The 14,350-nt window shown below is 38.8% G+C and overlaps 2 protein-coding genes across 3 annotated transcripts; both read left to right on the top strand.

Moving 5' to 3' along the window:
- The first annotated feature begins 182 nt into the window (after positions 1 to 182).
- On the top strand, positions 183 to 4,339 carry LOC121954753 (autophagy-related protein 16-1). The gene is made up of 7 exons (XM_042502448.2): positions 183 to 458; positions 546 to 609; positions 748 to 832; positions 970 to 1,043; positions 1,915 to 2,166; positions 2,289 to 2,410; positions 3,533 to 4,339. The coding sequence occupies exons 1-7, from the start codon at positions 371 to 373 to the stop codon at positions 3,589 to 3,591; spliced, it is 744 nt and encodes a 247-aa protein (XP_042358382.1). The 5' UTR covers positions 183 to 370; the 3' UTR covers positions 3,592 to 4,339.
- Positions 4,340 to 4,685: 346 nt separating this feature from the next.
- On the top strand, positions 4,686 to 7,170 carry tex36 (testis expressed 36). Of its 2 annotated transcripts, XM_042501556.2 has the most exons (4): positions 4,686 to 5,051; positions 5,142 to 5,282; positions 6,639 to 6,713; positions 6,816 to 7,170. In XM_042501556.2, exons 1-4 carry the CDS (start codon positions 5,001 to 5,003, stop codon positions 7,125 to 7,127), a joined length of 579 nt encoding a protein of 192 aa, XP_042357490.2. In that variant the 5' UTR covers positions 4,686 to 5,000; the 3' UTR covers positions 7,128 to 7,170. The 2 variants fall into 2 exon arrangements, 1 of the variants encoding a protein (XP_042357490.2); XR_015778516.1 differs by lacking the exons at positions 4,686 to 5,051; positions 5,142 to 5,282; positions 6,816 to 7,170 and adding an exon at positions 5,983 to 6,373.
- The last annotated feature ends 7,180 nt before the right edge of the window (positions 7,171 to 14,350 follow it).

The following is a 14,350-nucleotide window of genomic DNA, read 5'->3' as shown; positions in this document are numbered from 1 at the left end:
AAAGTAGTAAAACAATGGAAAGAAAGAAATCAAAGTTGAAGTATAAATTTACTATATGTCAATACACTTGACTTAGGCCTACCTTCCACCACTTGTGATATTATATTATATTATATTATATTATATTATATCATATGCAGGATCATGGTCAGACGTTGGGCTATATAATTCAGGGGAATGTGAAGCAGCTGACCCGACTGAACAGGGAGGAGCTGTGAAACTTCAGGCGGTACATTCCTGCTGCTGTTGCCATCAGCAGCAGTTGTTTTAAAAACAGCTTCGACCAAAATTAAGTGGGAGCAGAAAACATATCATACCCGCCGCTGTAGAACAGTTTTGGGGACGTTGAGTCAAATTACTTTTCATAACAATGCGAAGCTGGAAGAATCACGTGCGCGCTGGACTGCAACACAGAGACCAAACTGAGAAGTTCCCATACGCTGGCGTCTTCACAAGCTGTAAGTTTGATATTTTCCTCTCTCATCCTTTGCAATGATAAACGTCTCACTGTCTTAGTTTCAGTACATGTGTTTGCTTTCTTTTAGTGTCCAAGCTGGAGGAACGTTTTGAAATCCGCTCACAAATTTTGGATGATGTTCAGTCTAAGAGGTTAGAAATGAAGAATTTCACTAAACTCACATTTGGTCTGTTTTTGTTTTGTTTTTTTAAACTAGATGCCCAAAGCATGACTTTCTTTTTTTTTTTAAATTGTACATCTGGTGTATAAACAGTGATTTTAATGTTCAGTTTAGAGCGAGGTGGAGTTCAGGTTGGGAAGAACAGCAGGCTCCTTCAACTGCAACTGAGAGAAAGTGAACACCTGGCAGAAAAGGTGGGTTACATGGAGAAATACATACATAAATCCCAGACACACTTAATGAGAAAACAAATGTAAGCAATGGCTTGAAGAACCTTTGACCTTGTAAAAATTTTCATCAGTTTACATGTTTTTATCCTTTGTCTCCCCAGCGGTCTCAGACTGTCTCTGATCTGACCACCGTCCTGTATTTGAAAGAGGCTGAGCTGCAGTTCTTGCAGTCACGGTAACTTCAAGTTATCTTGCTTTTAAAAGGTCCAGTGTATAAGATTTAGGGCATTTGTGGTATATGCATATCTATGTTTTTATCACATTCTTTTCAAAGAAAGCCTTCCTGTAATTGTTATGTATATTGCGTAGTGAATTAAATGGTGATAAAGTGGAAACAGACAACTTTTCAGCTTTCCCTGATAGCGTTTTGAAGTTGTACTATTGTTGGTGCCGCTGCCACAGAGACAACTGGATTGCTTTTGATTTTCCACAGAGCCAAGCAACAAGGCTCTTCCTTGTAGGCTTGAGTTTCCACTGTTACTCCGCATGTTCTACCATCCACCATTTTCGCTACTGGGGATAGTAACTGCAAAAAACTTAACACTAAAAACTGGAAATAGCTATCGAGAGGGGAAAACAAAAGCACTATGCTCTTCCTGTTTGGGTAGTGCAATGGTTGGCGGTCCTTCTTTGTGACATACATTGAGCCTTCATTTTCCTGGAAGGTCGTACCTGGTGGCACACAGAAGTGCATAGTGAAGGTAAGACTTGAAGAAAACCAATCTAAATACAGATATGTCATTTTCTACAGCCATTACACTATGTGATTGACATTTACAGTACTTTATAATTATAAGTTAAAGACCAAAACTTGTCTATTTCCACTTTAATATGATTAGTTTGGGCATTTTGGAACGTGAATTGATAAAGCAACACACCCAAGGTGCTGATGCACATGACCCTGAAAGACATTGATAAATCAAGTTTTAGTCACTGTGTTTTTCACTGAGTGGATAAACATGTGACCTTCAATCCTACATCTGAAGTAACAGTACTACGAGTAGATCAAAGGTATAGTAAATAATTTTGTTAATTGTCTGTTTCAGTGTGTCTCATTACCGTCAAGAGGCTCTCACTCTTGCCAAAGCAAGTAACACCCTGAAGGCCACCCTTTCAGAATTTGAGTTCACCATCGAGTGTCAGGCCAAAGAGTTGGCAGCGCTACGTGCGGAGCAGAAAGGACTAAATGAGGCGTTGGCGCAGGCTTGCAGAGAGAAAGAAGAACTCATGCAACGATGGATGGAAGAGAAGAGGGAGGAGGCAGACAGGCTGAATAAGCATAACGCCACAGTGGAAAGGTAAGAGAGAGTGATCTTAGTATGACCTCAAAAGCTCAAACACAAACATTTACCACTTTGAATCATAACATAACCACAATTTTGGTGATTTTAAGCTCTCGCTGATTACTGCTTTTTACCAGGTGGCAAGGTTTGGCCAAACAGCTGAAGAAGCACCTCCGTAGGGAGATGAGAAAAGAGTATGTTCCCATAGTGACAAGCTCTTGTAGCAGCGAAACAGAAACGCCTACATCAGTCACTCAGAGTAAGAATCTGCATTCTCTTTAAAACATTAATGCATAATGCAGTAGGTGCAAACAAATGGCTGCCTCTTAATTTAATACCATTAGTTCACTTCAGTGCCGCACCACACGAACCCTCACAAGCACCAAGAGGCTTCATCAAGAGCATCCTTATGACCCTCTTAATTAACAGGGTCTAGTTGATGAGGTCAAGACAATGTTATCCTGATCAACAGAGCACTAACAGCACTGATGAGGGCCCATTTAGCTTTCATCAAATAACTCAGCTGGCTTGTAGATGTCAGCTATAAAACCACATTAGCTGAGGATACAGCTATTTATATGCATCTTGTGTACATTCTACATTCACAGACATACACATGGTTAGTAATTTACTGACTGATTCCAGTATGTTCAGACTTGATAGTTTAATTTGACTAATTTAAGGGACTGTTCACTGTTTATCAGAGGAGAGGGATGACTGGGGTCCGACTTCATGTTTTTTATTGTTGTTTTTTTGGGGTTTTCACAGTTGTGCGTGCATTAGTTTAGAATTTCACATTTTTACATGATCTAGTTCGTGCAAAGTTTTTTTTTGTTTGTTTTGATGAAATGTCACAATGTAATCTTAGGTTTGGTTATGTTTTCTAACTGAGGTGCTCGTTGCACTTTCAAGGACCATCAGAAATTTGATCAACTGCTAATTTTTTTTTTTTACTTTGGTGTAATTTTGGCATCTTTTGTTTTGTAATATTTTTGTTTTCTTTCAAAGGAAACATCCCTTTCAAACCTACCGGCAGGCTTTGGGGTTTAGAGGGTTTTGTCCATTCCCAAAGTCAAAATAGAAAATATAAGCCCCTCTTCAGTGCTTAAATACAATTATTTAATATGTTTCCCCCCTTTTGCAAAATGCCTTCTCCTTTCATAAATAATGAACAGTCCCTTAGGACAAGAAAGAAAAAAAAGCATAAAGAGCTAGGGTTGGCTATTGATGTTGTAACCTACACAATGCCTTACTTTAAAGAATATAAACATGTTTGGACCCTTGGTGGTTACTTCTTTAGCTGTGTGTTGAACGTAACCTAAAACATGTAATTCAACCTTTTTGTCACGCTCATCTTGTCCTCGGATCAATAATACAACAGATCTACAGCAGGGACACTCAGACCTCAACTGTGTCTCAGCTGTGGCAAAAATCTACTAATGCCAGTGGGATCCTGGAGCAACAGTTCTCTGCACAAGATGACCACCCGTCTACATTTTTCCATTTGCTTGTAGTTGGAAAAATAATATGAGTCCATATGCGATGGCAGAAAGATGGCCATCAAGCAAACACTTGCAACTAAGCTGCGTTTAGTTACTGATTTTTTTATTTATTTTTTTAAATTACTTACAAATTGATTTCAGTATTCTCTGATTATTTGCTGCCTCAATTTAAGTCACCTTTTCCCCAAGTAATTTAAATCACACTTCAGTTGACTTATCATGTTTTGTCCTGATTGACACACCTCACCAATTAAAAAACAAAAAATCTTTCCAGTTGTATAACTTGATAAACTATGCAAATAACCTCTTCTCATGTAGTTCACGTCATTTAAATAATTTGCAGGAGCTGGTGTTGTAAAGTCAGGTCTTGGTGTTAGTGACCATGGGCCTATTTCCCTTTGTTTATAACTGTTTATTTGCACAGAAAATCATGTAAATCATTTTTAATTTCCTATGACCAAAAGTGTATTTGAAAGTAAATGCATAATCCAGGATTTTTAAAGCCAATTAAAAAAACAAACAAAAAAACAAACAAAAAAACAAAACATGTTTTAAAAGTACCTTTAAATAAAAATCATATCCTAATGAAGCTGAAAAAAAGATCTCTTAGATTCATATATGTAATTGTATTGTCATTTTTCTATGTCCTGTGTTGTGAAAAATAAAATCACTGATAATGATGCTAATTTTGTAGTTTTTTTCATCCAGCAGAGAAACACATCAGAGAAGGTGTTCTTCATATCATGAAGTATTAATAACATTAATATCCATTTATGAGGCTTATCCTGGTTATGATCATATTCGAGATATGGTGTTTACATGAGCACAGAGAAATCAGGTAATACATATTCCTTGTATACATCACGGTTTCTTTCAGAGTACTTCAGGTAGCATATTTATGGTTCTCAGAAATGGAATACAGTGTTGTTAAAACACATAAACAGGATACTCCAAAACCTGATAAACAGGTCGTTCATGTCTATGTAAATGCACTTAATTAAATGGCATTTTGGCTGCAAATTTGTCCTCAGTGACCGACCCACAGAGCACTATCAAAAACTATGTGGGTAATTTCTCCACTTCAAAAAAATGGGGGAGGAAAATCACATATTGTTAATTTAATTACTTAACTGGCTCTAATTTGATATTCAACAAAACATACTTTTTAAATTTTCTTTTACTGCCAGGATTCTAGTTCCACATATCCATGGCAAACTGAGATCACATTTCAGGTTGTTTGTGCATGCAGCAGCATGTTTCCATAGTCACCAGTTTGTTTGCATTAGTTGTTAAGTTGGACAGTGTGTGTGCAGTATTGGTGAAACGACTCTCTCAAACTGTATCAAAATGGTAAAAGGTGGGAAGCGATATTTTTCAGTGAGCAATGATGGCAAATGGGTAAGAAATTCCACATTTCAACACATAATTGGATCATTACAAATCATAACATTCAACCCAGGCTGTGTACTTCTTTCATTTTCTTCTTAGTTTGCTCATCCAGATTTACCCAAAAATGAGACGAGGAGTCGTGAGGCTTGTACAAGCACTGGGATCATGCTGACTCAAGTTAAATCATCATCGCCTGAGGCTTTGAACTTACAGCGCTATCCTAAATGGAAAACTCAGCAGGTATGGATGCACAGTAGACATGGGCATATTATGAAAAAATGGGCCCCAGGGCACATATATGCAAAGGCCCCACCACCTTTCCAACATAAACGCATGACACGCAGACTTTGTGGTTGTTTTCTGTCTCTTAGTTGTTATTTTGTGTCTCTGTGGGTGATTTTGCCCATTTTATGGTTATTTTGTCTCTGCAGTTCCTTTGCATCTTTTTGTGGTAATTTTGTGTTTCTTTGTGGTCATTTTATGTCTCTTTGTGGTTGTTTTGAGTCTCTTTTGGCTAATTTTGGGTCATTTTTTATTGTTTTGCCAGTCATGTTGTAGAAAACCTTTCTCCCAAGTGTTGGGAATCGGAAAGTGAAAAAATAAACATTGTAATTATTATAGTTAAAAAAAATAGACACACTTTCCCAAATAAAGTCCCATCACTTTTTTGCAGTTGTTTGTGTATCCCATTATATGTGACATCCTATCTGCGATGATGCAGAGGGCCAAATCACACGCCTGACATTTCAGAGAGGGGCCTGATTCTCCTGCCTGCTCTGCCTGCAGTGAACACAGAGTTTACATCCATATGAGGTCCTCCTGATTGTTAGACTGTCTCCTTATTTACCCATGTCTCATCATTATTATCATTATTATTATTATTATTATTATTATTATTATTATTATTATTATTATTATAGGGGCTACCAGAATTTATTCTAATGCAGGAGGCGCCACCAATAACACAGAGCGATAGATACAGTAGAATTAGACCAATCACAGTGCAGTTTTCTCCAGATGACGTATGACATACGTAAGCGGATACAAAGCGTCGGCTCGTCTTCCGATTGGTGGACAAGACCGAAATCAACCTCTGACCCGCTCCAAGGGAACCATGGGAAACCAATATGGCGTTAAGCATCGGCGCTAATGTACTTCTATCATCGAAATATGGATAAAATATGGACGGAAGACACCCAGTATCGGATCTTTCATTATGGATTTATTGAACAAGGTCCCGTAAAAGCATCCAAATTTCCAGGCTGGATACTGAGACTTTTAAAGGAGCTACGATTCATCGGAGACATCTCTCGCTTTTACTGGCGAAAAAAGTAAGGCGATCCGACAAACGGCCTCAACATTATTAAGACTTATATACATACATTTTTTAGAATGTTAAGAATAGACTATATTTAGTAATTATAGTCCATTTTGAATCGATTCTGAATCATTAAAAACGAGAATCGAGATTCTTGTTTGAGTCGATTTTTCCCCCAGCCCACTTTTTTGTTACAGCGCTTATTCATGTCATCCTTTTCCACTGTATCCAGCTGAATCAGAATACATACTATTACCCCAACATGTATGTCTTCACAGAAATCCAGAGAGTATCCATTTTCCGAACATGACAACAAGCTTGCCTTAAAAGACAACATCTCTGTCTTTACTCATGTAAGTATAAAGAGAATTTTAGCCTATTTTAAAACCTCTAGATTTATTACCACATTACATTTTGAAAGAAAACCATATCTTTTCCATGCTGATCCACTTCAGGGTGTGGGACGCAGGAAGTGTCTTGATCACAGACAGCAGAACAACTCCCACTTCTGCCTGTGCTACGATGGTGCTTACAGCAGCCCTGAAGAGACCATCACAGTCCATCAGGCTGACTTTAAGGTGAAACAGGCTGTTAATGTTCCAACCAGTACCAGGCGATTCCCCCGCAACCACAAGCTGAAGTCCGCAGAGGCAGCTTTGGCACAGGCAGGGGAGCAGTTCATGTGGTTTGGAAGACACAACTCTGACCTCTCAGAGACCCTGCAAGTGCTGGCAGCTACCAACCGCTCAGCCTTGGCCAAGCCCTGAGATACTCCTACATGTAAGGCACTGGGTGGCATCACTGAGGGGGCATAGCATAGAGGGGGTCAGGTGAACTCTCTGGAGGGTCCAGCTGTCTAATAAATAACTTTATTAGAAACTTCAGATTGTATTCTCTCTTGTTATCCGAGCTATATTGCAGAAATAGACAAAAGAAAACCTTATAAACAAGGTTTGATTCCACAACAACCCCAATTAGACTTGAAAGGTGATTTGTTAACAATCCACTAGCAAATTATCTTTATAGTATCAGTACATCTTATCATATTCTTGAATACATTTATGTGCACTTGACAATGCAATTTTGAAACGTGAAGTTGTATTTACTTTTACACATGTATGTGTATATTAATAGCTCCGTCACACTGTCTATTAATGATAACCAGATACAAATTGCATGCTAAAAAAAAGTCTAGCAACAGTGCAAAACAGGGTACATAAATACACATAATTATTACTTAACATGTTGGCTGCTCACATGATTTAGCATCATTTCCTAGTTCCTAGTGACCTAATGTTTTTTATGACAATTCAGTTTAGGCATAAAGGCATAAAGGCCTAAAAGTGGTGTTTATTTGTTAAGATTATCATGCTGAACAAAATGTGTAAGTACCATCAACGTTTGTTTACCACAGAGCTTCTCTGAGCTGTTCAGCAATGATCCAAAATCCAGTGGAAAAATCCCATATGCTTTTTGACGAGGGAACCATGGCGACGTTAGCTTCTGGGTTGGCCAACAAAAAAACAAACGTCATCCCTGGGGCACTCTATGGCCCGTCCCGATTTCTGACCCTCCCCACTTGGTCAGACCACACCCATCTTCAAACTAGGCCTTCATTTTGATCTCAATTACACACCTGTAAACGTTTGTGTCTGCATCTGGCATGGTTGTGACTCTATTACACTGACAAAATCTGTCTGACAGACAGACACCTGGCAAGCTACTCAAAACAGCTTCTGTGGCAGTTCCCAATACAAAAGGAGTCACTAAGACTACATTTTGCCATAATGACAAAAGCACAAGGTGAAAACCACCAGCTGTTGTGATATCTCCTGACTTGTAGCACTCAGTAGATTCAGTTGTTTTGGGGGCCATCCTCGGAGCCTTGCGAAGAGTGTTTGTAGTTTACAGTTTTGCCAGCAGAGGGCAGCAGCTCTGCACGAGTTATCAGTTAGCCTGATGATCCACTGAGCTGTTCATCTGCCAAGTTGTGTGAGAGATGTAAAAACCAAAACCCCTGTGTAATGTGCACGCTCTGGAGAAAATGTGGGGGGAAATAATTAGAAAAATAATCCAGCTATTTTTATTCAATGCATATCAGCACGAAGACATTAAATTAGAGCATGTGTAATAAATTAAGCTTGATTTGAGTCATAATGCATGGGTTTGTTTCACCCCTGGGGATGAAAGGAATGGATATGTATGTGTGCCGCCCCTACAAGCGAGGAGAAAGCGTGGGAGTGAATAACAGAGAACACTGCTCAGAGAAAAGCACTTAAGTGAAGAGTATCCCCAACCACTTTCTCCAATGGCTGATGTTTTCTCCAGAGTCCGTTCTGACCAGCTGCTTTCTTTCGTTAAGTACCCACCGGGGAGATGGATTTTTCTCACAAGCTTTCTTTCAGCCGTAGTAATTAGCTGATCCACAGACAGCGCCGACCTTGTGTGAGTTTGTTTCACTTTAAAAGGTGGCGTACATCTCAGGGTTTTTTTATACAGTGAGAGAAGAAAGCTGTGAGACATCCATCTGGAGTTGCTGCCCTTTGTGATTTCACTTTGAGATTGTCTCACATGCAGCTGCCAACAAACGTGTCCTTGATGCAGGTGCACGAGTGACACTGAACTGCAGGGCGTAGGGTTTGTAATGACCATACCTTTGAAAAAAAAAAACAGGTGCAACAAAAGGTTACCAGGTTCTATTTTTAACACTATCTTTACCATAAAACTACAGTATATAGCTTCTAAACATTTTTGGTGGTCAAATCACACATAAATTAATCTACAAAATGAGGTGCTATGGTGTTGACGAGAGGGAAATAACTGTTTATTAATGAAAAACACCTGCGCTTTGTATTTGACAGTTGGTTCTGTCTGGTCTTGACTGGTTGTCTGCCACCTCTGTCCCTGTGGGTGCAGTTTGCAGACTACACTTCGCTTTAGACTTGCCGCAACTTGAACAACTCCTCCGCACGGAAGCCGCCAACACTTCATAATCAGAAACTCTCATTAGCTCTGTCAGAACAACAGTGAGGCTTTTAATACTTCACAAGGGAGAGAGGAGAGCATGCTGAAATTGTCAATCATTAGTCAGTGTGTGGTCGTGCGTAATGTATGTGCCATATTAGGCGAGGTATGTGTCTTTATATTGTGTGGAGGCAAAAACTGCGAGTATATGTAAATACAGCTGCTAGCTGGAATATCAAACCTTCTCCCAAGGACAAAAGACACATCTCAGTAAACAAGCATTCAACCACCAAAGCCTTGCACTTCATGAATATTAAATCAGACACTTTGAATCCTACCTCTTTGGTGTTAGGAGGCCCTAGTCTGGATTCTTACCATTCGCTGTGATTTATTCGCAGGTGCATGTGTCTCTTTGATGTGTTGAGTTGAGAGGTTTTGCACCTGTTAGAGGGAAAAAATGCTTTGAAAACAAGAGGTGGATTTGCCAGACAGTCAAAATGACAGCAACAGAAGGAAGATTTGTGTTGCTCTGGTTTATTGTGTGCGTGTGTTTTCTTTTCAAAAAAAAAAGGGGCTGCTGTGCTGTTTTGACACACTCTGTTGTGCGCACGGCAAAATCACTTTTTGTCAAACAATCTACCTTTTTTTCCCCCCTCCTCGTCGTGTCAGCTTTGGCATCTGTTCTGACGTTATGAAGTTGTGTGTTTTACATTTTGTCCATTACCTATTCATTAAAGATGTGACTTGAAAAGAGAGTTGCCATGGAGATGTTTCAGTTAAATCACATCTCAAAGATGTTTATTCTTTTGCCAATTATAACTAATGTCTAGTTCCCCCAATTTCTTTAGATTTTTTTCCCCTCTGTTCTCATATTCTTTTTAATAAGGTGTCAAGGCTCACAGTATGACTCCTCCTTATTTCATCTTGTTCAGCATCCTGTGCAAATAACAACTTAAAAGTCCAAAACGGCCTTCAAGGCATAGAGTTGGCTCCCTTGGCTGGGTTAAACCACCTAACCGTGAGACTCCTTCCAATCTCCTGTCAGTCATTTCACTTGTAGTACTTACAATTCCCTGGCAGTCTCTTTTTTTTCAGGCAGCCAGTTGGTTAGTGTCCCCTGGCAGCCTAGTGGTCCTTGTTCCAGTAATGGTCAGGGGCCCTCCAGAGTCTGAGGGTGGTGATAAAGGTGGCTGGCTATCTCATTTCCACAGAGGACAAGATAACATCCTGAGAACATTCCCATCACTCGAGGAGTTTGTTCAGTGGAGATAAGAGTTCTCCAGCTCTGTAGCTCTGCGGGTGTGCATGTGTGTGTGTTTTTGCACTGCACATGTGTGTTTAAATGGAGTACTTTAGAGCTTGTTAGCTGCAGTCCAGCTTTCCATGTTGCGGCTCTGAGGTCCGCCGACCTGACATCGTGGCAGCGCTGCAGAAACACTGCCTCGCAAGATCAGACCTCTCCTCGCACTAAATCACATTCCTCCATGTATTTTTCAAACCTCCGACACAGTTTGCATGCTAATTTGTGTGTAGGTGGGGAGTATAATTACATTAGGCTGGTTGTAAACAAAGACCTACAAGCAGCAGTCTGTTCAAGTACCCCACCCGTGAGAGCACAAGAAAATAGTTTATATAAGGCTGGATGAATTTATCATGCATAGTTTAGATGAAGAAAATCAAGACTGTTTCAGCTTTTAGGCATAGCTGTTGAAGCTGTGATTAAACAGCACAATTGTGCTAAATGAGAGTGAAATGAGTGATTGGTTTAATTTATGTAAAGTAAGATATTTGCTAAATGCTTTGTCAAACAGAATCAGCCTTTTCGGTTTCTGATTTTGTTACATATTTAGAGTAAGAGGCAACCTAAGGCGACAAAAATGGACACTTCTGTGCTCCGCTTGGAAACAGACTTCTGAGCTCAAACAGTGGCTCAGTTTGCCTTCCCACATTTGTACAATATTACTAAGTGTTTCATCACTACTTAAGAAGCTCCACCTCTTAGTTTCATCAAGTCTGCTCTTTCATAACCTTGACATCACAGCATTTTAATCTCGTTAGGTAAAATGAATAAATCTATTCCAATTTGCAGATCAAGAGCCGGACCACACAAACCACACAAAATCTATTTCTTTTCACTTTTCACTTATACTTGACCAAAAGGAGATTGATTTAAAAAAAAAAAAGTCAACAAGTGAAGTTAGCCATATTTGATGTAGTGTTCAGCCAATAGTTCTTGTGCTCATACAATTCAGAATCTGATAAAGTGATCTCACTTAAAATAATATTGGAAACCGCCTTGAAAAAGGAAAGTAAATCTAACTGTTTTCTTAATTTATGTTTACTTTATATCTGTTTTGTTAAGTTTACCTACAATTTAGCTCTATTTACTTTATGTTGTGAAGTTATTGCAACTTAAAAATGACAATTTAAATGACAAGTGTTAGCAACCTCAGTAAACCAAGTTAGTCTGACTTAACTCGGTCATCATAAAGAGGATTTTGCAAATGGTAAGGTTTGAACATCTGCAAGTTCTGTTTTATTAACATGTTTAGGAAAATACAAATATGATTGATTAGTTAGTAGCCAGCAAAATACAGATACAGATACAGCACAGCAAACTTTGTTTACTAAAGTTGCTAACACAAAGATTGATTTAATTAAACTGGTCTGTTTTAAATTGCAACAACTTCACAAGATTGAGTACATATAACAAAATTTTAATCAAACTTAACGATTATATATAAAGTTAAATGTAACTTGAGGCATTTTTCAAGACAGTCTGTTTCCTACATGTTTTTAAAAGTAAAATTAACTGTCAGATTTTATAGTTTAAAACTATAGTTGTTTTTGCCACTGTATATCTTCCTGCTCTCAGCCTCATTACATGCTGTACTTACAGTTTATAAAGTAAGCCTTGGAAAGTGCTTGAACATCTCACATAAGCATTCACACTATTCTATTTCCTGCTTTAGAAGGCAAAAACACACATAGGCCTCACAATAAGTCTAATTAACTGTTTCACACTTATTCTCCAATCAAAGGGGAAAATCTGTTTCATTTGCATCCTATCGGAGACATAAATATAAACCAATGACGCCATCTCTGTGTCTTTTTAAGGCTGCTGTGTCAGAGGCCTTAATGTGGTGGAGTATAATTAGATGTGAGTGCGGTCAGAGTGGCATTGTGTGGCTTTGTTTGAATCATATTATGCCATCTCAAAAGCAATGTTAAAAGACATTCTGCTGCTGCACTGTGCACGCACTTAGTGGAGGAGGTACACGCGGTACAATGGTGCACTCTTAACAATCTGACATCATTATCAAATGTAAATTACACTCCCAAGAGTTTCTCATTACAATATCCCATATGTAGCCTGTGTGTCAATGTAGTTAAATTCTCAATTTAACATGATCTCCTCTTTTTTTGCTGCTGATGATCACGAGTGCTCTGGTAGTGATGTTGAAGTCAAATTAGCTGCACTTTCCTTTCTCAATGGGGGAACGTGAAATGATGTTAATGTTCATCTAAAATAATAAGCGAGGTCACTATGGAAGTAACTGGGTTATTATATACAAGGTTATTGTGAATAGTAACAGATTATTTGGATGCAAGATGAATGAATGTTTGGACTGAATGAATGAAGATGTGCACACTTTATTGTGATATTAAAGACTAAAGCAAAAGAGCTAGTACACATGCAGGACCAAGTAAAAGGAAATGCTATGCAATAAGGAGATTTAAGCATGAGAGACTGATTCAAGGTTGCAGTGAAATATTCATTCAAATGAGGTAAAGAGTGGAGCAGCATAAGAATAACCCGTCTTTAAAGATTAACATAACCCTTGGAGGTGTTATTGTATCCCTGTAACCAAGTCAAGACTTCAGCAGGTGCAGAACAGCTCTCCCTCACTGTGAGTTACTGCATTAAGTCCCTCAAATTTAGTAGCACAATCATGAGCCTCCCGTTCACTCTCTGGAGTAGAAGAATCGCTTTGCATTTTAAAAAGGTCAAACACTCAGATCTCTGCCAGGAGGAATTGAGGGAAGAAATAATGTCTCTCTGCAGAAATATGCAGTCGCACACTACTGATCCTCTCAAATACCCACTGTACAGTGAAGAGATTAGAGGTGTGTGTGTGTTGACTGTCATCCTCTTACAAGTAGTGTATAAACAAAGGCAAATCATAATATCAAACCCTAATGTGGTGCAGAATTTAATAATTTCAAGGGCTGTATCGATTTAGCACAACCAGATTCTTATGCCTGGAGAGTATAAAAAATGAAGAACATAATGTTAGTCATAACATGATTGCAATTTGAAATGTGCAGAGACAAATAAAGCACAGGAAGGTGGTTTACTAAGAGACCTATAGTCACCACAAAAGAGGATAAGTTTAGAATTATCAAACACTGCCTTTTGTAGCATTTAAGGTCCAGTGTGAAGGATTTATTCTTTGGCCAAAATGGTATATACTATTCATAGGTATGCTTTCATTTGTGTATAATCACCTCAAAATAGTAAATGTTGTGTTTTTATTGCCTAAGAATGAGCCATTTATGTCTATATATGGATGAGTCTGCCATTCGGTTCCATCACCACGTTCTCCCGACTCGTCAAATATCACCACCTTGTCAGGGGACCTACGCATCCAAATATGATGTGCAATGTACCTGCATCTATTTCGGACGTTCAGGAACAGAGTGTCAATCAATGCTTGTTTCATGCATTGTGTCGTATCAAAATACACTTCCCTTTTCACAGGACATGTACAGTTTCTACATGTTACATGCATACAGTATTTTTCAAAATAAACTTACCACATAGGTAAAACACAGTTTTTAGGTTCAATAGGCCTAGGCTTAGGCAACAAAAGTATGTGGTTAGGTTTGGCAAACAAAGAGCCTGTTGAGACCTGGTATTAACATGCGTTTCATTTATCTCGACACAAGTAGACAGCTGAAACACATCGCTGTTCTCACCTGTGCCTATCATGCATCTCCAGCTGACCACTTGTGTTCAGATTTC

Source organism: Plectropomus leopardus, chromosome 13, assembly GCF_026936395.1.
Source record: "Plectropomus leopardus strain MGB_pleo_1.0 chromosome 13, ASM2693639v1, whole genome shotgun sequence".
NCBI classification, from domain to species: domain Eukaryota; kingdom Metazoa; phylum Chordata; class Actinopteri; order Perciformes; family Serranidae; genus Plectropomus; species Plectropomus leopardus.
This window is presented reverse-complemented; position numbering and strand designations above follow the sequence as displayed.

Excerpts from the sequence above, each read along its gene's own strand:
- tex36 (XM_042501556.2), top strand. The coding sequence starts at position 5,001 with ATGGTAAAAGGTGGGAAGCGATATTTTTCAGTGAGCAATGATGGCAAA. Across the intron at positions 5,283-6,638 it reads CTAAATGGAAAACTCAGCAG|AAATCCAGAGAGTATCCATT; the intron begins GTATGGATGCAC and ends ATGTCTTCACAG. Across the intron at positions 6,714-6,815 it reads ACATCTCTGTCTTTACTCAT|GGTGTGGGACGCAGGAAGTG; the intron begins GTAAGTATAAAG and ends GATCCACTTCAG.
- LOC121954753 (XM_042502448.2), top strand. The coding sequence starts at position 371 with ATGCGAAGCTGGAAGAATCACGTGCGCGCTGGACTGCAACACAGAGAC. Across the intron at positions 610-747 it reads GATGATGTTCAGTCTAAGAG|TTTAGAGCGAGGTGGAGTTC; the intron begins GTTAGAAATGAA and ends TTTAATGTTCAG. Across the intron at positions 2,411-3,532 it reads GCCTACATCAGTCACTCAGA|ATCTACAGCAGGGACACTCA; the intron begins GTAAGAATCTGC and ends ATAATACAACAG.